Source organism: Festucalex cinctus, chromosome 10, assembly GCF_051991245.1.
Source record: "Festucalex cinctus isolate MCC-2025b chromosome 10, RoL_Fcin_1.0, whole genome shotgun sequence".
NCBI classification, from domain to species: domain Eukaryota; kingdom Metazoa; phylum Chordata; class Actinopteri; order Syngnathiformes; family Syngnathidae; genus Festucalex; species Festucalex cinctus.
Window position 1 is genome coordinate 23,331,799 of NC_135420.1, and position 25,288 is coordinate 23,357,086.

Here is a 25,288-nt window from a genome sequence, read left to right on the forward strand (position 1 = left end):
TGTGTGTGTGTGCTCTTAAAATAACGACATGAAAAGTGTATAGTGAGTTTGGAAACTTTGTTTGACGACGATCCAGAGTGGAGAGCGCAGAACATTAAAAGTTCCCATGTAGCATGTAGCCTATATGCTACTCGCTAGCCACTTTATTAGTTACACCTGCACTGTGTCATCCAGCCGTTGTTCTCATTAGGGTCACGTGTGAGTTGTTTGAGCGAGAGGTGTGGTGCGCCCTGGACTGGTCACTAGTTAGTTGTAGGATATGACATACAACCATTCGCATACAATTTAACCTTCAAGTTAGATGACGTGAATCTTTCTGGATGCCATTTGCAGGTTGTGCTGCTGACTGGTGTACCTAATAAAGTGTCCGTTGAAGGTATAGTTTGACATTTGATCATTTAAAACGCATATCCTGATTTAATATTATTCTATATGGGAATATATGCAATATATTTACTCTTAAAGTTAATATTTACGTTATCAAAAGTTAAATTGTCATATTTTTGTTCTACTTCAAGATCTGTCTGCGTATCCTTGACTGTCCACTAGAGGTCTCTGCTTCTGGTCGGGGGAGGGTTTTGTTAGACATTTTTGATTAAAGTTTGATTTTCTCATTTTTTTTAATTGAAGAAAGGGTACCAATGTAATTACTCTTTAAAATGCATTTTTCCAAAAATACCGTTTAATTGTTCAATGCTATAACCTTTAATTAAAATAATAATTTTTGTAATGACAGTTGCCGAAGTGAAGATAACGACGCGATTTGTCAGGCGTGACGTCACGGCCATCACGCGCAGCTATTTCCGGGTCCAGTCCATTTCCGCGGGAGCTGTCCGGCGTTCTGAAACGGCCACAAAATTATTTGACCCCTTACGCAATGTCCGTAAGATACGTAATAACGTAACGTGTTTTCATAACATTGACAACTCACGTCACACTCCACCTCGGAGTGACTTTTGAAAATCAGAAACAAGCGCTCAGGTACGAAAATAACAACCTTTGATAAATAATAGACGCCGACAGCTTGAAGACATCAACAAGCCACCATCGAGTGCAAATTTGTGGCTAAATTACCGTTAAATTCCTGACGTAAGTACTGGAGGATTTAAACTGCACCGGTTTCCCAATGGAGTTCATCGGCTCAGATTCGACATCACCCGGCGATCAAATGAAGCTGGTTTGCTTCCCTCCTCGTCCTCCTCCTCGTCCTCGTCAAACGGCAGCTGCACTTGCGGCTCAAAGGACCCTCGTATTAATTGTCTTTTGTCATGCGTAATTGCTCACTTTTTCAATGGCTCACGGGGGCTTCGTTGGAGCACCTTATAATGGATATTTGAGTCCCTTTTGGACAGGTAAATGTTTCCTCGGGGGTGGGAACGTAAAATTATCATCTGATGATGATAATGATGATGATAATAGTTTCTTAAAAATGTTCCAGGAGTGGCCCCAACCAACAACACTTGCTCTAACACCTGCAAGGCAACACTAATTCACTTAATAGGAACTTTAGTGTATATTCATTAGGTGACCCCCCTCCCCTCTCACCCAATAATAATATATGATCAGCAGCAGAGTGTGAAAGGGGGCCATTTACTCCCGTGCTGAATGGCAACCCCAAAAAGTTCACCTGCTTCCCCTCTCAATTAGGAATGTATCCCAAACTCCGAGAGAAACAAGTTAAATTAGGCGTCATCTAATTTTTAAGCCCCCCCCCCCCACCTTCACCCTAATCCCCTCCTCAGAGGTCTTTTCCCATTCGTCCCCCTCAAGTTGAAAGGTTCAAATGGGCCCTAATGAAACAGTGACTAAACTCGCCTTGTGTGGGTCCCCGTGTGGAACCCTGTCGATATCCCCCCCCCCCCCCCCCACACACACACACACACACTTGCACCCTCCCACCCTCAAAAGCGGTGTGAGCGCGCAACACCCCCCCCCCCCATCAGGGGGTCTCCCCCTCGGGACAATCTAACCTGTCAAAGCCTTTGGCCACTTCTATATATCCTGTCGCTCGGTCGCACTGTCCCAAATGCTAGGATACAATCAAGCGACGTGGGGACCCCCAAACGCAATTAAACTTGCTTTTTAACAACCACCCAGAAAAAAAAAGTGTGTATGAGTGCGGATGGGGGATCTTTTTTTGTGCGTGTGTGCAAAACGGACCATTATCGCAATCTTTGTGAGCTCCATTCGGAATTAACAAGGGCTTATATCATGTAAATTGCCCTCTGATAAATAAAATGTAACGTAACGACTGGAAGCTGAGCAAAAAGTTAATACATAGAAGTTTAAAAAAAAAAATGTAGTATGAGCTAAATCTGTTAATTCTGTAGAGTAAATTTTACTCTAAACAGAGTCTAGTTGGTCCCACTCTAATCAGAGTAAAATTTACACTTGCAAAAGAGTAAAATATTATTATATAAATTATTATTAATAATTATTAATAATAATTATTATTATTATATATAATTATTATTAATTATATAATTATATTATATATACATTTTACTCAAAGTATTTTTTTTTAGTGTGTATGAGAGTTTTCTTATCCCATGAAAAACCTATTGAATATTTTTGTACAAGTAAATTTTGCAGAGAGAGATTTTGACTTTGATTTCATTAACTCATTCACTCCCAGCCATTTTCACTGACGTGTTTTCCTGGATTTTGACTGATTTTGCAAGGCCCACAGAATATTGTGTTCTATTGCTATAAAAACATGGAACCTACCAAAATAAAAATTAGTGTCTTCTTTAATCAGGAAAAAAAAAAGTATGTTTCTATCGGTTTCCGTTTTGCAGCAGTTAGCATTATAATATAGCTAAGTTTCATCATTATTCACAAATCTGCTTAGAACAGTGGGGAAATCAGCTTGTTTTAACACGGCCCTGGTTGATCTCTTATACTCTCTTGCCACCTGCTGGCCGTCTTTGTAATTATTACCATTGTTTCAACCGTTCTCTGCATTAGAGAGGCTGCATCAAGGCCTTCTTTATGCTCTTGCATAAAAACAAACAAAACAAAACGTATAAATACGTCTTTGGGGCACTTAAAAAATCTACAATAGAACATATTTATTCGTTTTTGGGAGCTAATGAGTTAAAAAAAAAGTTGCACAAGGGTTGAGGAACGAACTCACGACCTTAAGCTTGGGTGACTGCCACTCTACCACCTGAGCTATGCCACTCCTACTGTTTCTTTTATCCAAAATAGAGTTACGAGCTGCATTGCTCAGGGAGTAGATTGGCTGTCTACAACCTGAAGTTTTGGGTTTGTTCCTCAACCCTTGAGTGACTTTTATTTATTTATTTATTTATTTATTAGTTCTCTTATAATATTTAACATCACTTTTGTGGAATATGATTTTAAGCAGCAAAATCCAACTGTTTTTAATCCATCTCAGGCGGCGGCCATTTTGCCTTGCTGTTGACTAAAAATGACATCAGTTGCGTCGGTAACGATCAATCACGGCTCACCTGTTTTCTGGGTTTGGTCATGTGACATCCGCAAGCTGAACCTTTAGGCACTGTGATGTCATTTTCAGTCAAATGCATCCTTTTTATGGAAATAAGTGACAGATCCAAAGTAAATCGTTTATTGCAATAAATACACATCATATTCACATAGCTTGCAAACACATGTTGCTTACGGGTTCCACACACAGGTTGTCCTATATGCTAATTTTATATTGCTTCTAATGGTTTATTTTTAACGCGCCCGCATTCACACGCATGCACACTCACAGTGAAGGGTCAAAGTGGAGGACATCAGGTCACGGGTTCTCAAACTTTTTGGGTCCTAACACGCCTCACTGGAACGATGTTGAATTTAATTGTTTTGAAGTGAGTTGAGGGTTCCGTTTAGACAAAAGTAGTGCTTTGAAGCCATCCTCTGGCATCTATAGGCTATCATAAACTTTTTTTTTTTTTAGGGATCATCAAACTGGATTCTTGAGAAAAAATATGTTTTCCATTGGCCCAAAGCTAACTTAAGAAGTAGGAGTGTGACGATATATCGATATCGCGATAAATCGTGAAACTTTGTCTCCCGATAGATTATCGATACGCCTACGTAAGTATCGCGATATTTGTACTTAATATTCAGCCACTATAATGGCTCCATTGTTCATGACTTATTGAGCAATTACTTGGCGGGCCACTAGGGGGAGCGCTTCATAAGAGTGGCGGGGAAATGGATGAAGAAGGCGAAGAAGACTCATGAGCTTAGTGTGTGTGTGTGTGTGTGTGTGTGTGTATATATATATATATATATATATATATATATATATATATATATTTTTTTTATTGAAGGGATACTTTACTTATTTAGCCATTTTTGGCAGTCAAACATGAATATTTTGCCTATAATAAATTTGATATTGTCATTATTTTTCCATGTACAATTAGTACCTTTTAAAAACACATTTTGCAACTTGCTGTCAACTGAAAAATGGCATCACAAGGGCTCAGGTAACCAATCAGAGCTCAGCTTGTGAATGTCACATGACCAAACCTAGGAAACATAATGTATCAAATTAATTTTAGACAAAATATTAACTTTTTATTGGTACAATGGGCTAAATAAGTCAAGTATCCCTTTAATTATGAATTAGTTTATTATTTTATGTTTATTTTTTATTTATTTATTTATTATTATTATTTTATGATTAGCTTTATCGTGGATTCATGACCTGACCAATATATTGATAATCGCGGTATCGTCATATAGTGAGATAATCGTTATTGTGAGCCTTGTATCGCATATCATATGCGCACCCAGAGGTTCCCACCACTATTAAGAAGGCGTATTTTATTTATTTATTTATTTATTTATTTATTTATTTATATTTTTTGGAGGGGGGGCGGGGCTTATATATAGGTAGGTATGCTCCAAGCTATGGCCAGTTTGAGAACCCTGTTATAGGAAAAAATAGGTCTTATAGGTCTTAAAAGTTCATTTCCGTCAAAACGTGCATTCACATTATCAATAAAGTTTTCCTCTTCAACAGTTTTCATGCAGGTGGAGGTTTTCGGGTCACGGAGGTCACTCGCGCCAAAAGCGTCTGCAGTCACATGATGAGCGCCCCGTCCTTCTCCTCTGAGGCCGAGGCGGGAGAGAGGGAGTCTTCGTCTTCGGAGCGAGGGTAGCGCGCGCCCGACGAGCATTTGCACCCTCCGCCGCCTCCTCCTCCTCCTCCGGCGGAGTGGGAACTCCTCTGCGCCGCCTTGCCTTCCTTCTTGTGCTTGACGCGGCGGTTCTGGAACCAGATCTTCACCTGCTTCTCGGACAGGCTCAGGTAGGTGGCGATCTCGATGCGGCGCAGGCGCGACAGGTACATGTTGCTGGAGAACTCGCGCTCCAGCTCCAGCAGTTGCGTGCTGGTGAAGGCTGTGCGCATGCGCTTGCCGTTCTGCGCGTGGCTGCTCTCTGAGGTGCCTGTTGGGAGGGGGGAGGAGGGGGGAGGGGCAGTTGAGTTGATTGCCACTTATGAAGAAGGCACTAGAGTTATTACTTAAAATAAATAAATACAATGGGTCAATTTGAAACAAAAGAGTCAGGGATGGGGGCGTGTGAAAAATCCCCCCAAACTAATTATTTTACATTACTCAGTATTCAACTCAATATTTGTATTTAATTACACTCATTAGGCCTTATGTTAATGTGAGCCACAGCATAACATAAGTGGATGAAGTGGACCAATTTGGCCCATTATAAAGTTAGGGCAGTAATTGTAGTGGCTCAATGTGTAATCGAGGACATAAGTACATAATTGGATGCAAACAATGCATATTGGGATTTTATTCATTTCCGATAATCAATGTTAAATATTGATTGAAATGATGCTGAGTTTGACCCGCAGCATAACGGGTCAAATTGACCCACACTAAAGTAGTAAGTGTAGTGGGTTCATACTTCAAGTGTAATCAGGTATTCCTTTTGCTTTATATGGTCAATTAGATATAGAATAATTTTAGGAGTTGAGTCATTATTGACATTTTTTTTAGGTTAATGGGTCAGAGTAATGAATGATAAATAGATTGATATGATGCCAAATGGAGGTAACAATGACATTAACCATCCTGCAATTTTTAGTTGATTATATATTTTTTTATTTAGTATTATTATTATTTTTAATACCTTAAAAGGATTAATTTGGCCTACAACACAGCAGTAGGGTACATGGGTCAATCTGACCCATTGTAAACTTATAAAAGTACAAAGTAGTCAGCGTAGTGACTTAATAAATGTATTTAGCTGAAGTTGGCTAAATATATGATTATTTTTTTTTCAATATAATGAGTAAGGAGTTAATGATTAGATATATTGAGAGTTTATTAGTTTCTGACAATTTTAGAAAGTGAGTTAAATTCCAATCTAAGACCAATCTAACCATCCTGTCATGGGTCAATTTGACCCATTGTACATAGTAGTGTAGTGTAATCACTAATAAATACTGATTAAAATGATATCCAATAGAGTTTGACACTTTTAGATAGAGTCAAATTTAAATGGGTCCATTTGACGCCCTGCAATTTTGTTTTAAATTTTTTTTTTTTTACTTTAAGTTAAGGAAATAGGGTAATGAATTGAATCATATAATCTTATTATTAATATAATAATAATAATAATAACAATAATAATAATAATAATAATAATAATAATTATTATTATTATAATAATAATAATAATTATTATTATTATTATTTCTTACATTTTTGGAGATGTGGGACCAATTTAAGGCCCCCAACCCATACTTTGGGGATCCTTGCTTCAGCCACACGTCAGACAGGAACATGTTTTGGTAAAAATTGACTTCATCATTTTATTAATTTTGTGGTTGCCCATATTAAATGTTTAAACATGAAGCTGGGTCACAATGAGAACTCAACAATTGTTGGCACACCACAGACAAAAATGTATAACAGAGCAGGTAAAATGTTGTTAGCCTGTTAGCATAATTTCTTTTTGTGTTTTAAGTAAAAAAAAAAAAAGGCAAATAATTAATAATAAAGGCAAATAATTGTTGCAATTGTTGTGAATTTGTTTTAAAAAACGATGTTATGCTAACCGACGTTTTTCACATACAGTATATTGTAATTAAAATACAATTACATGCCTAATTGACAATATATTTTTTTAGTTTTATATTATTTTGTGTTTTAAACTTCTGTCATGTTACTGCATCGATTTGTTTGTTCAGTACTTGGGTCAAGTTGTGTTGTTTTTATATGTGCTCAATTTGCATTGAATTGGTTCAAATAAAGCAAACCAAGTTCAATCAATAGACACCCATTGCCTATTTTTTTTTTTATGTTAAAAAAAAACAAACAAACTTGCAGGGACAAATCCATCACAACAACCTGTTTCATTGCCTTGGTAGTTTTCTAGCAAATTTATGGATTTTATAGTAATACGTTTGATATTTTCACGAGTAAAAGTTTACAGAACTTTGTTAAAATTTGTCATGTAGCACCTAAAAAGTTAGACAATTGATAGTCTTAATAGTCTTACTTACCCACGGAGATGCAATGGAACCTCCTCGGGTCGCCGAAAACGGACGCCGCGCAAACAGGCGCGTGACCCGGATGTGCCAAGGCGGCGGACTGGTGCTGGTGCTGGTGGTGGTGGTGGTGGGCGATCCGGTGGCAGTACTGCGCCGCCTCGGCGCCCGCGCCGACCGCGAAGTGGCCCTTGAGGCTCGACGCGCCGCTCCTGGGCGCGTGGAGGTGCGTGGTGACGCACAGCGGGCACACGCAGAAGGCGCCGCTCTTCCGGGACGGGCACGCCGGAACCACGCCCGGCGCGTGCACGCTGATGGGCAGCAGGAAGTCGTGCGCCGCCGCCGCCGCCGCCGCCGCCGCCGTCACCGCCGCCGGGTGTTCGGCCGGCCGGGCGTCCTTGACGATGAGCGAATCCACGTAGAAGGATCTGGACATGGTCGGGTTGGGGAGTGCGCACGCACGCTCCTCGGCGCATGTGATGCCCCTCGGGAGCTGGAAAAGGTGCTTATGTTTGATGGCGCAACAAAAGGGAGCACGAGGAGGGGGCGGTGGTGTGGGTGGGCCCTGGGCGAAGCGTCACCCGACATCATTGCTGCACATAACAACCCATCGTTATCACCCAGCCACTTTTTACATTTTTTTTTTTAAAGTAATTAGTTGCTAAAGTAGTTGTTAAACCAAATATTTAATTGAGAATATACACATTTTGTTTTTTGTTCTTCAAGTAAATGGTTGGCATATACAGTAAGATTTTTTATTTTTTTGTAGTTTAAAATAATTTGCCCTAATTAGCATATTTTCGACCATTTACAGGTGATAATAGACACAACTAAACAATGCTGGCGATATGAATACTCATGAAGCACTATTTCTAGAAAATGTATAAGCTGATGATCCAAAGAATACCACATCAATAAAAGGACACTCTAAAATAGGGGTGGGAACCGCTGGGTACCTCACGATAACGATTATCTCATGATATGACGATACCGCGATTATCGATATATTGGTCCGGTCATAAATCCACGATCACCTACGATAAAACTAATCATAAAAAAATGAAATAAAAATAATAATAAATAAAATACGAATAAATACAATAAAAACTAAAAAATAGATAATAGAAATAAAAAACAATTAATAGTATAATAATAAAAAAATAAAATATATAAATGTAATATATAATATAATATAATATAAAAATATGAACATATATAAATAAATAAATAAAAATAATAAAACTAAGCTCATGAGTCTTCTTTGCCTGAAGACTTCTGTCCATTTCCCCGCCATTTCTTATGAGGCACTCCCCCTAGTGGCCCGCCAAGTCATTGCTCAATAAGTCATGAACAATGGAGCCATTATAGTGGCTGAATATTAACTACAAATATCGCGATACCTGCATAGGCGTATCGATAATCTATCGGGAGGCAAAGTATCACGATTTATCACGATATCGATATATCGTCACACTCCTACTCTAAAATGTTCAATTTTATCATGACCCGAAGCAGCATATATCAAAACATTTTTAGTTATATTTATTGATAAAAAAAAATACATTATTCATTAATGTGTGTGTATATATGCAAATCTAATGACAATTATGTTCATTCATGTTTGCTAATGGAAAAGAAAAGCTCGTAATAAACTACCCACATGGTTGTGTCAGTTACATTTCAGAAATTCATCTTGGTAAAGGGAAAAGTCATGACCCAAAGCATACCACATCAAACAACTACTGCATGATCCAAAGCATACCACATCATATGTCAAATCAAACACTTATCATTAATGCATGATTGTACTTTTATGTGCAAGTCTACATTTGCATATGTAACTTAACTTTTTTATTTATTAATGTTTGCTGTGGTTTACAACACCACTATTGCTAATAATCTGCTCACCTTACAGGAGAGGACAAACAAATCTCCAAATAGAATAACAAATACCACCCAAAAAAAAAAAAAAGCACATTATTTAATCATTCTTAAAAGTGAGCATTGATTTGAATCCTCGCATTGAATCTCATGATGGTGTACCTAATGAAGTGTCCGCCAATTGGCGGAATGGCAGTAATAAGATTTATTTTATTTTTTTGTGATTTGCTCATGTCCAGCAATGTGGCGCCGCGCCCGGTGCACGTCTGCGTGAGGGCTATTGGATGGCGATTAGGATTCAATTAGAAAGTGTTTATAAAGGTGGGCCAGCACTGGGGGTAAACAGGCAGTTATTCCAGAAATGCGTTAATCCCTCATCTTGTGACGATAATTAGCGGGTTTGATCCCAACCACCCCCACACCCAGCAGCCCCTGCAGCAGGCGGCCGGGCGGGTGGGTCACTGCTGGCTTTAGCTTCTGCTTTCATCTGCCGAGTGGACCCTCGGAACCACTCGGTTCAGATCCAGCAGCCCTCGGAAGGAGTGTTGGTGTTTTATTATTATTATTATTCTCTCGTATGAATGGGCGGTGTATTTTGAAAGTTGGAAGTATTTTCGGGGTCCTTAACATGACACCCCAAAACTCATTCGGTTATACGCTCTCGAAAGTTAGAAAAAGTGGAAATGGGCGGACATAATTATCATATCAGGATGTATGTAAAAGTCTCATAGATATTGAAGCGTACGTTAGCCATTTTGGTTTAAATCAGCCCTTTCTGACTTCTGACTTGGAAAGTGAGAAAACAATTAGCCCCTGATGCTAGTTATACTGAGTAACATGAAATTAGATGGAGATGTTAGTGATATTTCAAGATGACATTAGTTTGCAGTAAAAGAGAAAATATTTGCGCCATTTTTTTTTTAAGTTTCTTTTGTCATTTAATTTAATTTCAAACATATAAAGATTGACAGCTTTGTTTAAAAATTACAACAAAATTTTCAGGGCGTTTCTGGAATTATTAGCATGTGTTAAGCTAAATTAAGAATTAAGCAAGTAAATAGTTTCCGAAAGTTTTCTACAGTCAAAGTTTTCCAGCATTTCAATATAATGTCTTAAAAAATTTTTTCAATAAAAATTCGAGGGAGTTCCCAGCAGAGGTAGCAAATCCACATGCAGAAAGTAAAAACTCTGCCACAGTTTGGCTTTAGCCCATGCTGCTAGCTAGCTAGCTCCCTAAAATGTAAACAAGCATGGGCGCTAGCTAGAGCGATAGCTAGCTAGCAAATCCAAGTCCAGAAAGTAAAAACCCTGCCACAGTTTGGCTTTAGCCCCCGATGCTAGGTATAGCTAGCTCCCTAAAATGTAAACAAGCATGGGAGCAAGCTAGAGCGCTAGCTAGCGAGGGAACTAGCTAGCTAGCTAGCACCTGGGGCTAAAGCCAAACCGTGACAAGATTATTACTTTCTGGACCTGGATTTGACAGTTCTGGTTCCCAGTGTCAACATCATTTTTTTATAAAGTAGAAATTTAAATAAATCGATAAATGAAAAGTTCCCTGTATCTCACTGAGCGACAAATGCATGCGAATGTAGCTAATTTCGGATTTTCGTCAGGGTTCGTAAAAGGTTTTGAAAAGATCTTCGCAGACGGTGAAAAATTGTCTGAATATGTTTGAAATGTCTTTGTGACAAGTTAGAGAAATGAACCGCTGCTTTCCACCAGGTCCACCAATGAATATGAAATTGGGATAGCGTGTTTGTCATAACATGACGCATGAAAACCTTTCCCGTATCTGAACAGGAGGTCAGCTCTTTTAGTTTGAATCATTTCTCACTTAATAGCACCCTCTGGTAAGTTTAGAAAATACATTTCCATTGCCACCAAATTTTGATCATTTCAAGGATACGCAATGATAATTTCACACTGGTTATTTTTACTTCTTAAGGAGTTATTTATTTTGTAAAGATCTCATGTTGCTTCTAACTTTCCCTAAAACCCTCTCAAATCCAACTGTCACATCACACACGGAACATAATTGCTATAATAAAGCGAGGCCGGTGTGTGACACGTATGCACGCACACACGCGGCTATTACAGCAAAGCAAACCGTGTGTGCGTGCGTTTGAGTTGTGAGAGCAGCGAGCCAACCATGCGGAATGATGCGTGGCGCACTCCACCCCCCCCTCCATCGCACACGATATTATTTTTCCATAATTCCGCACGATAAAATTTCATTGTCTATTAAGTAATCCCCCAAACGAGGCCCTTTATGAGGCTATAATGAGGCCTAATTGCCGGGGCTAGTGGAGCCACGTGGAAGGGTTTAGCAGGCATTAAGCCGCCGGGTACCGAGCAGCACAGGCTGTTACCTCGCCATTACTTTCATAATTCAAGGAGAAAATTAGTCCATTTAAGGGCAAAAAAAAAAAAAAAAATAAAAAAAAAAAAGGTATATCCTATGATTCCATTTTATTCTGCTCGGGAGGATATGGCTGCCCGCCCTGCTTTATTTCAAAATTGAGATCATTCCTGTTTGAGTGTCGACCAGTGATGAAAAAAATGAGTTTGGAAAAGTGTCTCATATGAAAGAGGATATTAAAAAGAAAGGCATCATTTGACAAGTTGAACTTAAGATAATGAAGTCATAAAGGTATGCGAAAACGGTTAGCGTTACAAAACATTGTTTTGGTGATTAAGCCCACAAAACTATATTACAAGTAGGGGTGTCAAAATTAGTGCGTACTTATAATAATGCATATGTTTGTGGAGACTGGGGTCAAGTTGTATTTTACAATTTTTAAAAATGTGTAGAATTTCACAAGTTACTTCATGTTAAAGAAAAATGAACTGAGCTGTCAATAACGTCTTACAAATGCAATTGTGCCATCTAGTGGCAGAAAAATTACCTCAACACAAATCAATATTACACTTTTTTTTTTTACAGTACATCTTTTTAATTTTAACTCAATTTCATGAATAATTATGAAATTACTGTATCAACGACTAAAAGATGCAGCCATATTTCTATTAATTCAACATTTTGTCCACTTATGTTAACAAGAGTATGACAACTTAGAAAAAATATTGTACATTTAGAACAGATATATTTGTGATTAATCACGAGTTAGCAATTGCAATCAATGCGATTAATTACGATTAAAAATTTGAATCGCCTGACACTCCTCGTCACAAGTATAAAGTTGTGATTTACGTAAAAAAAAAAAAAAATGTCAAAAGAATAAAATCAAATGCCATTAGAATAAAGTCAGACTCCAGCAAAATATGTAATAGTACAATAAAAAAGTGTTCTTTTTTTTTTTTTTTTTTTTTTTTTAACTGTATGCCCTCATGTTAACACTGCTAATATGCTTATTAACTCATTCACTCGCAGCCATTTTGACTGAAGCAAATTCGCTCCCAGCTGTTTCACTGGATTTTGACTGATTTTGCAAGGCCCGCGCCATATTCTGTTCTACTGCTATAAAAACCTGGACCCTTGAGCTGTTATACTCTGCTGCCACCTGCTGGCTGTTTTTGTTATAAGTGCCATTGCATCAACCGTTCTCTGCAGTTGAGAGGCCTTCTGTAGCCTTCTGTATGCTCTAGCATAAAAAAACCCCAAAACAAAACATAAAAAACGTATAAATATGTCTTTGGGATACTGGTAATATTTAAAATAGAACATATTTTGGTAACATGCCAACTTTATTCTTGTAATATGCTACTACTTTTTTGTTTTGTTTTTAATAATATTACAACTTATAACTTCAGTCTGTTAACATACCGACTTTGTATTTTATTTTCAGAACCTTACAACTTTTCCCTTGTAACATGACGGCTTCAGTTGATTGTATTCTCGCAGTTATTATTTGTAAAATGTGATCGCTATTTTTTTTTTCACATCATGGTCCTTTCAGTCATCGCTTGTTTGCCTCCTTTTTTTTTTTTTTTTTTTTTTTTTTTGGTTTCACAGTTGTGCGCCTTCTCTTTTTTTTTTTTTTTTTCCCACTTTGGAGTGAGCGCATCGGTTAACCGCCACTATTCACCCCTTTCACTTCCTGATGGGCAATTAATCACAGTCCCATTCAATCCAATGAAAATTCAATTTTAACGGGTGCTGGGGAGAGGGGGGGTGTTGCCTAAAAGATGATTCAGTACCCAAGATATCAAAAACAAAAAAAACACTTTCCACCATTTTTCATCCATTGCGTTGTGTTTCCAGCTCCTCCCTGTAGTAAAAACACACAAAGTTGTTAAAAGTGTCCAAGTTAAAATATACCCCCCTCCCCACTTATTGTCCCCCCCCGCCTCATTCACGACCCATCCCATGCCATATTAGAGCGTGAAGAAGCCCATTAAGGTTTTGTTGAACAAGCATCATTAACTTGTATCACCGCCTTTTTACAAACGTGGCATTGTCGAGGCGGGGCCGGTCTGCGGCCCATCTTGGCCGATGCAGTGGGTGATTGGGCCCTTTTATTAGTTACCGGGCAACAGATCCTCAATGCCCCCGACTCAAAGGAAAACACTCTGCTCCGCCATATAGACTTCAATGAGATGAACAATGACCCCGGCCGACAACATAATGCCGCGCGATGACTTTTCATTGGCAATTATCTCGTGGCTGTGAATAGCAGCTGCAGAGGCCGCTCTCCATCTCGCGGCTTCTCGCAAAAGGCTACAAAATCTCATTTAGCTCTCAGTGAATAATTGGGTTTGTATGCAAAAATGAGCGGCAAATAATTGCGCCTTTTTTGCTGAACCGCGAGTGACGAGCCGAGGCTGAAACAAAGAGACGCTCAACGGGAGGTTGACGTCTGTAAAACGATGCTGATTTTTTTTCTCACCATTGTGGGAAGTTGTACAAGAATTCCTTGCAATAGCTCTATGAAGAGTTTAGACTGGCTACACAATTTTAATTTTGGGGCGGATTATATGCAAGTGGAGTCACGTTTAAGTAGATCGCGTGACTCGTAGTTGTTTGGTAGTCAACTGATAGTCAACCTGAAACATTTCTTCGCAATAATACGTTATATGTGACCTCACGAGTCAAAACATGACATTCTGATTACTATTACATTTATGGAATAGGAGTTATGAAGGTGTTTTTATCCATCTCCAGTTCTTTGACTCTGTGGGCTGTAATATGAGTGTAGCCAATCAACGAAGCGCCCTGACTGACGAACAAGGAAGTGCCGGTAAATTACACAAAATATGCCCTACCCAATGCATTTTTTTTGTAGAAACGTGAATTAGTGTTTTTTTTTTTTTTTTTAAAGCGTAATATTTAACAGTTCACTGTAATTTTATAGTTATGTCTGATGTGGGTTTTTTTGCGATGAAATTACATCAGACGTCTTTGAAAGATCACCCCGCCCCCCTGAATTAAACAGTTTATTGCTTAATTTATATTAACTTATAATCAGAGGTGGCAAATCCAGGTCCAGAAAGTAAGAACTCTGCCACAGTTTGACTTTAGCTCCAGGTGCTATCTAGCTAGCTCCCGAGCTAGCTCCCATGTTGCTCGTTTATGTGCCAGGGAGCTAGCGTGTTAGCATCAGGGGCTAAAGCCAAACTGTGGCAGGGTTTGTACTTTCCGGATATGGATTTTCCACCTCTGCTTAACTTGGAATCCATTTTTTTTTTTAATTCACAGAACATTTTGCATTTGAAGCCTTCAACGGTGTCCTTAGCTCTTAGCTCATCGTTTAGCTTATATAGATGAAAACAGATTGGTTAGTGTGCCATCCTTGAAAGATTGTTATGCCTCGCAAATGTCCTGTTTGTAAGCTGGAGGAGGCTTCGAGGGCCCGTCTCTCAGTCTCACAGAAAAGTAAAGTGACAGCCTGAGAGGAAGAAGAGGCTAGCGAACAAAGGGCAGCCCCATACAGACGTCCCGCATCAGCCGCCCTCCCCGCTAATTAGGACCGCTTCTCCTCAGCCTCCCGGAGTCGCTCGGACACTCCCGGCGCTCCAGACTGAAGTGCGACCCCCCCCCGCAACCGCGTCTGCGACGTCTCCCCGATATCGCCAGCAATTAAACGAGGTCCCGGCGAAAACAAAACGGAGATAAACGGCGAGCGATGGCCACGGCGGCGGCTCACGGTCAAGTTCCCACGAGAACGCGTCGCCATTAAAGCTTATTGTCGCGCCGCGCCCATCGCCGCCTTCCTCTGTTGTTTCCGGCAGACCAAGCAAACGCAATTACGGCAAGCAAAACAGCCCTTATTTCAATCTTTTCTTGCTCCACTTGTCAAACGCTCGGCAATTTTTTGGCCTTAGTCGTAATGAGAAGCTTTTCCTCGGACTCGTTATTGGGCTCCCTGCTGGTTCAGGATGCTGGTTTATCTTCGTTAATGAGCGACCGTTTTGATAAAATCTTCACGTTTGTTCTTTGCCTCCCTGAATGTCTGCATAAATCGTCCCAACTTAGTTTTGAATACAAACATCAACAATGAGTATTTTCAGCCATCCATCCATCCATCCATTTTCCTTACCGCTTATTCCTCACAAGGTTCGTGAAGGGTGCTGGAGCCTATCTCAACTGGCACTGGGCAGTAGGCAGGGTACACCCTGTACTGGTTGCCAGCCAATTGCAGACAATGTGTATTTTTTTATTTAGTATTCTGTACACTGTAAAAAAAAAAAAAAAAGAGTAATATTTACTTTAAAAAAAAAAAGTAAAGTTTTTACACAGAAGTTCTAAGTAAATTTTACAAAAAAAGTTTTGAGTATCTTTTACCAGTTTATTTAAAAGAAGTTACTCAAGCGTTGAGGAACAAATGACCTTCAGCTTGAGAGACAGCAACTCTATCACCTGAGCCGTGCCACTCTTGCTGTTATACTGCATTGTGTCCAAAATGAGATCAAAAACTGGTCTCTTGGAGGTGCAAGGATTCTGCCTGACACCATCTATATAATAACTAGAGATGTCAAGATTAATCGAGAAATAATCGATTATCAAATTAATCGACAACTATTTTAAAAATTGAGTACTCCGTTTGGAGCCATTTTTTTTTTTTAATTCAAAATTGTCCAAATCCTCTGATTTCACCTTATCAACAGTAATTGTTCACTGATTTCTGTAGTCCTTGCTGAAAAAAGATGATCTTCTATCAGGTGCAGGGAAACAGGGCGAGGAGGCAGAGGTGCAATCAAAAAGGGATTTAATTAAAACAAGGAGGTAAACAAGATGTGGCTGAGAAAAACAACATCCCCAAAATAAGCAAGGCAAAACGTATAGGGCAAAAACGGGCAGCATGACGTGAGGGAAAACAACAATGAATCAACATGGACAGCGGGGAGACAAGAAACTAAATAGACACACACTAATTGACACGATTAGACACAGCTGGGCAAGACACAAGTGGCAGAGGATGCTGCTTGGTTGACACATGAGGAAGGACAGGTGGACACGACAACGTCAGGACAACAAAACAAAACACACATCATGGCTGAAACGTAAAGAAACACGAGGAAAAAGACAAAACACAAACTAAACCTGAACTGGTAAAATATGCTAAAAACTCTTCTTGTAAAAATTACTTACAATTTCAGAGTGAATTTCAGCATAAATGAAGGACAATTAGGGTGTTTTTACTGCTGTTAAATGTTTGAAGTTGTGTTCAACAGTCATAAGGAGCTCGATGTTCCACAGAGAGGAGGCGGCAGGGAAGGGGTGGGCTGGTGGGGGGAAGATTCTTGCGATTGAACGTGCTTGCTGGAGTGGAAGCAGACTGGAATGTTGCGTTTAGGGTCTTTTGTTGTGAATAGACGACTCTCAGTCCCTCTGTTTATCAGACAGCACGCAAACGGTCGCGCAATCGGCGACATGCACCTGTCCCGGGATGCGGCGGTTTCTTCCAAAAAAAAAAAAAAAAAAAAAAAACTCTTCAGTGGGGCCACCAGGTCCAACGTCAGCTGTAAATTTAACAATATTGTGTGTAGGTTCAACATATATTGGGCATTATAAGCTCTAAATCTATTTCAATGCAAAAAAAATAAAATAAATAAATAATGAGTAATTTTAGTGAGATGCTCGATCGCAGATCAAATCAAACTCAAAAGTCAAGTTAGCACTGTACAGTTTAATGGCTGCCGATTTGGTGTATTGACTTCAACGAACGACACTCCACAATGCAATAAAATGTGGTAAAGTGTCACGTCAAATTGAGTGTGTCATTATGTCGATTTCCATGGCCGCTTGTTAGCGCTTCGTCCTGCGTCTGAGGTCGAACAAGCAGCGCGTTTCTCTCTCGTTCTCATCTCGTGCTCCTCTGATGGACAAGCTCAAGAAGAAGGAACAAGTGGCGGCCGTCGGCTCATTTGGGCAATGAAGGGAGAATCGTTCTGATTTTAAACTCGGGTTTGGACTTTGTCATCGTTATTTCTTCTTTGACAAGTATCCGTCCTCACAAACGTTCTGGAAAAGAACCGTCATCAGATGTTTATTCAATTGAAATCGAGCATTTGCTTAAATGTTTTTAAATTAATGAATTTATCTATTTATTGTTATTTTTTTGTATTTTATTGTGCTTAATTTTATTTTTCTTTATTTTATTTATTTTTCTTCTTCTTCTTTTTGCTTTCATTAATTTTTACCAAAATTCCTGAACCTAAACCTATACCGATTTTTTTTATTTATTTTATTTATTTATTTTTTATTTTTTTTTATTGAAATCGCTTTTTTTGGAATGGTAGAGATGCGATCTTCCCCATCCATTATTTTCATTTATTAATTAATGTACTTATTTATGTATTTTTATTTTTTTTGTTTATTTTATTTCCTTTTGCTCTCATTATTTTTTACCAACATTTCTGAACTGTAATAAACCTATACCGATTTAAAAAAAAATTTTTTATCGATTTTTTTGAAATGGTAGAGATGGGGTCTTTACCATCCATTATATTTATTTATTTATTTATTTATTTATTTATTTATATTTGTTGTTTATTTCCTTTTGCTCTCACTTTTTACCCGAATTTCTAAACTGTAATTAACTTATACCGCTTTTTTTTTTTTTTTTTTTTTTTATAAATAGAAACTGATTTTCAGAGACCTCACACTTAACAAGGAAGAAATAACTAAGGATAATTTTTTTAACACATCCGATAATCGTCCCTTTGCTGACTTTCGAAAGGGGGAAAAATACCCAAATGAGGTCTGAAAATTGTTGATTGTCGACCCAACCGTTTTCCAAGCAGGCGAGGAAAAATCACTCCACTTTGCTCGGGGTAAACTTTCGAGGGATCCGATAATCGGGCCCATACTGACTGATCGGAACAGAAGATCGTTTAACTTAGGCCCTATTATCAGTATTTGCCTGTTTTAGATGTTAAAAATGTGTATTTTCATCCCTTGCGAGACTTGATTCAGAAGAGGAGAAAAATGCACAAATTAGGCTCGATTATCGGTATTGGTGTAGCCTGCTTTTGGTGTTAAATTTCCGCATGTGTTGACCTTGCTTTGCGATTGTCCGCTCCAACTGATTGTCAACAGAAAATCACTCTACCACACCGCCTACCTCAGGATAATCTTTCCGAGACGTGCGTGTGCACCAGCATGTGTCGTATCGTATTTGTGGGCGTGTCCCCGCGACCATCCCGTTTTTTTTGTTGTTTTTTTTTTTGTCTGCGTTATGACAGGACGTGCGTGAATTTAGCGTCCGGGCGCCAGCTGAGGTGGAGGTCAGGAGCTCGTGTCTGCGCCGTGGCGGTCCGCATGAATGGGGCGAGTGTTTGAGCCCCCGTCTGAGCTTTGTCACCACTTTGCATGAGGTCGAGGGGACGAGGGTTAGGAGTGATTTGTATGCAGGCCTCACCACTCGGGGGGGGGGGGGGCTTCCACTTTATGTCCCCCTCTCACCTGCTCCGTTTGCATTAAAAATGGTGCACGTGCAAGAGCTCGGCTGCACCTGTCGGGTGTATGAAATCCGTTTGTGTGCTTGTTGTGGGAATGCTGAAGCATTCCCACATGTTATTGTGATTTTTATTCTCCACACTTTTTTGCCGCCTAACAACTCCCACAATAATACTTCCAATTTACATTGTTCAAATTTCAACTAGCTTCAAAAATTCCCGGGGTATATAATTTCATAATTTATCTCTCAATGTGCTTTCAGCATTCCTGCGCAATTTCTCCAGAAATTGCACTTAGTCTCGTTGATTGATGTTAGTGGGCTTCGATAACTTCACAACAGGCCTGTGGGTCAGTGATGAGAGGGTTTTTGTAGATATGGACGAAGCTGACTTTGTCCTACATGTGACAACAGTCTCCCTTTACACGTTCTTTACCACATTTGTCACCGACATCTGGCAGTTCTGTGCAATTAAAGCAGCAGTAATAATTTAAGAAATATGCACTTACCTGCTGTTTTCCTACATGTGACAACAATCTTCCATTTCACATTCACCATTGCCTTCATCAAACTATAGCAAATTAGCATGCTTAAGAGAAATCTGTGAAATTAAATGCACTTCATGATTTAATTATTTAGAGTGCAACCAAAATTTGTGACCTACATGTGCTAACAATCTCCTCACACGTCCGCTTTTTTTTTTTGACTGTACTGTATTTTGTCTGTCTCTATGTATGTAATACTCCAACGGGGGCTGCGTGAATTTTGTATACACAAACAGCACTTTTTTTCCTTACGTGACAACAATCTACCTTTCATATGTCAATTTAACTTGAGTACTTGAATTATTGTTTTTTCAGTTTTTTTTTTTTTTTTTCACCAGTTAACTTCTATTTGATGGCGACATGGGAAGGTTTTAGGATGGTAACAGTTTGACCATGAAACGCATTTACTGTTTGCTTATTTCAAGCACTGTACCCTACACGTGACAACAATCTCCCTGTGCGTCTTTGTTGCCACCTTCGTCATCACAGTTTAGATTAAGTTTACTGACTTTACATGTTACCTTCTTTTTTTTTTTCTGTGTATGGGGAATTTCTGGCATGTCCAACCAAAGCTTGTGCCCTACATGTGACAACAATCTCCTTCTACATATTTGGTCATTAAGCATCTACTGTAACATTTTTACTTTGTGTGCATAATACACAGAAGAAATGGAATGCAATCAAGTGTTTTTCAGATAAAATTGACTGCGTCCTACACGTGACAACAATCTCCCTTTTGTGTTATCTCATGTTTTCTATGGCAAAATTGATACCGAGGAACAAATGTGAGTTCTAACCAGCAACTCTTTCCAACATATTATCGTAAGATTTTTTGGGGGTTATTTATTTTTTTGTACACACGTGACGTCCCAGCCTTCTCTTTCGGACAGAGTATCCATTGAGAGTCAATGAGCCGGGTCAAAGCGTGCGCGTCGGGCCCCGTGCACCGGGGCGGTCCGAGAGGGGTCAGTCGTATTCAGCAGGCGCTGTCATGCAAATGAACCCACCCACGCCTTAAACAACTCTTGGAATTTTTATGTCTGCTCTCTGGCCTTTTTTTTTTTTTTTTTTTTTTTTTTTTTTTTAAACACCCTCTTTTCCCTCCACCCTGTCACTTCTCTCTCTCTCTCCAAATCTCTCCTTTGCATTCACAAAGTCATTGACGAGACATTCAAAGCTTTTTTAAATTGTCCCAGCTTCATTGTGGCCCCGCGTTGAGTCTTAGGAGGGGGCGGCGGCCTCGAGGACTGGGGCCTAAATATACTCGCCTGTGAAAGCAGTTAGATCATGTTCTTTTCATGCTCCGATTAGAATCAAATCGATCCCCCCCCGCCCACCGCCGACACTCGGGAGGTTTGAAGAGCAAGCGGGCCGGACAAAGACTTCCCGAGCCGAGCTGAATGCTAAACACACTCTTTAAAAAGAAGTTCCACAATAGCGCCCGGAGTAAATTTGTTTTAAGTGCGACGTGGCGATATCTGGTACTGTAGAGCCGGACGCGGCCCGCATTCAAAATGAGGCCCGGACCTCCCCCGGCGAGAGGATCTTTTTAATTCGAACTTTCTGTTTTGGGCGATCGCACATGAGCGGTGCGTTTGGGGGCACCGGCAGGTGGACGGGAAGGGTGGAGGTTTGGCTGATGAGTGCGACCCGCCGGACACGAGAGAGGGTGGGGGAAGGAGGAGGGATTTGAACTTGCTGACACTTTTTATTTGCACCTGCAGCTTTTGTCACGTTATTCATTCGTCAAAGTGTTGCAAGTCTTTGGTTCTGTTCTTTTAAGGACCTAATTAAGTGAGGCCCAGTTTCAGACCCGACCACGATTGGCGAAAACCCTCGATAAAGAGAGACTGGATAACTTTAAACACATTCAAACGTATTAAACGCTTTTAAACTTGAGAAAACAGACCTGTCAGACTATTCTTTAGCGTTTGTGCTCGTCTTATAACATCACTCAGTTCACCAAATAAGAGCAAAGTGTGCTTCACTTTTATTAGTCATTTCAAGTGGAAGGTTACTCTAAACTTCAAAGTTCACTTTAAAACTCACACATACAAAAAGATAATTCAACATTTTAAATGGAAACACCAAAAATATTCCTCATGGTAATTTTGTCAAACGAAAGTCTGCTAGCTAAATGCTAATTTAGTTAATTCTTCTAATTCTAATTAATTCTAATTAACTAACTAATTCTTCTTCTACTAATTCTTCTTCTTCTACTCCTTCATTATCTTGTTCTTCTACTCCTTCCTGCCTCCCCCTCCTCCTTCTTCTTCTTCTTCTTCTTCTACTCCTTTTTCTTCCTCTCCTCCTTTTTCTTCTTCTCCTCCTTCTCCTCCTCCTCCTTCTTCTACTCCTTCTTTTTCTTCTTCCTCTTCTTCCTCTTCTTCTTCTTCTTCTTTTTCTTCTTCTTCTTCTCCTCCTTTTTCTTCTTCTTCTTCTTCTCCTCCTTTTTCTTCTTCTTCTTCTTCTTCTCCTCCTTTTTCTTCTTCTTCTTCTTCTTCTTCTCCTCCTCCTTTTTCTTCCTCTTCTTCTTCTCCTTTTTCTTCCTCTTCTTCTTCTTCTCCTTTTTCTTCCTCTTCTTCTTCTTCTCCTTTTTCTTCCTCTCCCCCTCCTCCTTTTTCTTCTTCTTCTTCTTCTTCTTCTTCTTCTTCTTCTACTCCTTTTTCTTCCTCTCCTCCTTTTTCTTCTTCTCCTCCTCCTTCTTCTACTCCTTCTTCTTCTCCTCCTTTTTCTTCTTCTTCTCCTCCTTCTTCTTCTCCTCCTTTTTCTTCCTCTCCTCCTTTTTCTTCTTCTTCTTCTCCTCCTTTTTTCTTCCTCTCCTCCTTTTCTTCTTCTTCTTCTACTCTTACTTTTTCTTCTTCTTCTTCTACTCTTACTTCTTCTTCTTCTTCTTCTACTCTTACTTTACTTCTACTCCTTTCACTTCTTCTTGTACTCCTTCTTCTAAGTCTATACTAAGAAATTGTTTGAACTTTAAAGTGTCTGTATGCCCGCAATGTAGGGTCAAAGAACTGAATCACTTCTAATATGATGACATGGAAGCAGAGAATTGTGCTGGTGGGTTCCAAAATGTGACGACTCCCTAGCACGCGCTTTACCACCTGGAACTGCGCCATGATAAAACTATTGCCAACTGTGAACTGTCATTCAAGAGTAAATATTGAATAAGTCTATATTAAGATATAAAAGCAAAAATGTGCACTGGTTGTATCCTACATGTGACAACAATCTTCCTTTTCATGTTTATCACAGTGGAACAGTTCTATATACACGCCCCCAAAAAATCCCAACGGACCAAGTTAAGCTCCTCAGTGAACATTGTTGGGACACAAATTTTGGTCGAATATGAAATCATACACCCTGAAGTGCTTTCAACTTGTATGCCGCAATATGCCGCCAAAATCCAATACAAATCAACGCAGTGGCGAACTTGCATTGGGAGATTGTTTTTACATCAGAATTCAAACATTTTGCAAGTTGCATTTCTGATTCTGTCGTTTCAAAATGACAATCAAACTTCAGCTAATAAGTATTCAAGCAAGTAATATTCAGCATTGTATGACCTGATTGCCTAAGAAGCTTATGAAAAATCTTGTTTGCTTGTGCATTCAAGCATTTTAACAGTCCCATTTAGTAGCGTGATGACTAAATAATGTCGGCCGACGTGTGAATCCATACAAAATGTAGCGCTGCCGGACCGGCATGGGGCAAGAAATAGGGGGGGGGGGGACCACCCTGCAGCTGCCCCTTCCCAACTCATCCCTTCGTTCCCACTCCTATTCATCCCGCAGCTGCACTTCTCCTCCTCTCTTTTCGCAGTCCATCTCTCTCTCTCTCTCTCTCGCTCTCTCACTTGTATCTATTTGAGCCTAAGAGACAAAGATGGATGAGAAGGCTCCTGGGATGGCGCACAATAGCGAGTGGCACAAGGTGAGCAAGCCTCAGCTGCGTACGGCACATCACCGCTCGAGCTCAGGATCCGAATCATCTTTGTTGGTCATGTAGAAACACAGTTGCAGAACAAGCAATGCGAATTTAAGAGGCTATACTTGTTGACATTCCAGTGGTCGTCACTGAGTGAGAAATTGCTGATTGAAATCAAAATGGCTGACTTCCTGCTCAATTACGTGCAGAGGTCCTTAAGGGCTTTTCCAAGCGTGGACTGTGATGCACAAATGTCGTGTTGATTCGGGAATATGATCATCTAAGTTAGTAACGGGTGAGTCGCGACAAAATGGCCAACTTCTTTACTCAGTCAGTTTTTTTTTTTTTTTGGGGGGGGGGGGCAATAGGTTTGGAAATTCAGCATCGCATATCTGTTGATGATACCTGATTTGGGTAAATTCCAAACTATAAGCCTTGGAATTTGCCTAATATGGCTTCTTCAAATTCAAAATGGCTGACTTCCTGTTCAATTTCCTGAATGGGTCCTTGAGAGGAGAGAAGCCTCTTTTTGGTTTTGTTTTAAAGTTGTAAAATCATTTAAATGATTATGAGTTAAAAAAAATATCAAACCAAAACTGCTAACTTATCATTCAGTCTATTTAACTTATTATTATTATTATTATTATTATTAGTAGTAGTAGTAGTAGTATTAGTAGTAGTAGTAGTAGTATTTTTATTTTTAAATTCATCCTCACAGTGCTCTGGCCCTCGATGATGTCAGCGCTTTTCCGGCTTCTGATTGGTTGGTTAGAGCAAACCTGTTCAACGAGCAAAAAGACACCTGTAGCATTGTTAAACACACGAATACATCTAATAATCAGCATCTCTGGTGAGTATTTATTCAGATTTTGTTTTTGTATAGTATTTAACCTGGATTTAAAGACATTCATACTTGGGGCTATCTTCACCTGCAACGTATCCCATTTGCATGCGGCATAACAACGAAATGCCACTTCACCATGTTTGCTTTGAAGCCTGTGCTCCGTAATTGCCCTGAGTTTGCAGACCTCAGAGCCCTTGCTGGCTTTATATTCAATTTATTGATGGGTTTTTAATCATTTTTACGTGCTATTAATTGGGTTAGTCCCCACTAGAATTTCCAAGAAGCAAATGCACGTCTAAAAAGTCCATTAATTTGTCAGAAGGAGAATAATAAACGCAGCGGTTGCCAGGTTCTCAGGCCTCCAAATGAAATAAAAGAACAAAAATGAGTGTTAATTAAAAACATATTTTTCCTGATTTTTAAAAAAACTTTTAAACGCGTTAATTTGTCGCAGTGCTTGCTTACCAAAAGAGTTAAGATGGAGGGCGGGGGCAGCACAGTATTGCAACAGATGCTTTTGTTGGGCCAAAAGTCTCAAAGGGGCCGCGACCGTGTGGGGCGAGGGGGGCCCCGGGGAAAAGAGTCATTTTTCCTGGCGCTGGCTTCTCCCCAGCTGTGCCTGCTGCAAGAGGAAACGCGAGGGGCAGCGGCGTGATGGAATACGTAAGTGGGGCGCGCGGTTTGGGCCTGTTTGCGGGGCGACTCCATTAAAGGGTCGTTTATCTGCCCTGTGATC

General features: G+C 39.7%; 2 protein-coding genes across 9 annotated transcripts in view; one reads left to right on the forward strand and one right to left on the reverse strand.

Moving 5' to 3' along the window:
• LOC144026660 (uncharacterized) overlaps nucleotides 1–25,288 on the forward strand; it is a 144,050-nt gene that overhangs the window by 89,429 nt on the left and 29,333 nt on the right. For 5 of the 8 annotated variants that reach the window (XR_013285256.1, XR_013285255.1, XR_013285253.1 and 2 more), the window contains exon 5: nucleotides 5,006–5,293. Coding sequence is in view for 2 of the 8 variants with exons in the window: in XM_077533531.1 (XP_077389657.1) it covers nucleotides 23,671–23,714 (44 nt within the window). In the remaining 6 variants the exon portion in view is untranslated. Of the gene's footprint in view, nucleotides 1–229; nucleotides 377–5,005; nucleotides 5,294–23,654; nucleotides 23,715–25,288 lie in introns of those variants that run through there. The other 3 variants (XM_077533531.1, XM_077533532.1, XR_013285258.1) reach the window with 2 other exon arrangements.
• gsx2 (GS homeobox 2) lies at nucleotides 4,946–15,944 on the reverse strand. Its single transcript, XM_077533530.1, has 3 exons — nucleotides 15,877–15,944; nucleotides 7,514–7,991; nucleotides 4,946–5,433 (listed from the first exon to the last, which is right to left on the reverse strand). Exons 2-3 carry the CDS (start codon nucleotides 7,932–7,934, stop codon nucleotides 5,066–5,068), a joined length of 789 nt encoding a protein of 262 aa, XP_077389656.1. The 5' UTR covers nucleotides 7,935–7,991; nucleotides 15,877–15,944; the 3' UTR covers nucleotides 4,946–5,065.

Coding starts and splice junctions, on each gene's coding strand:
- gsx2 (XM_077533530.1), bottom strand. CDS start 7,934: ATGTCCAGATCCTTCTACGTGGATTCGCTCATCGTCAAGGACGCCCGG. Junction 5,434..7,513: donor GTTCCATTGCATCTCCGTGG/GTAAGTAAGACT, acceptor CCCTCCCAACAG/GCACCTCAGAGAGCAGCCAC.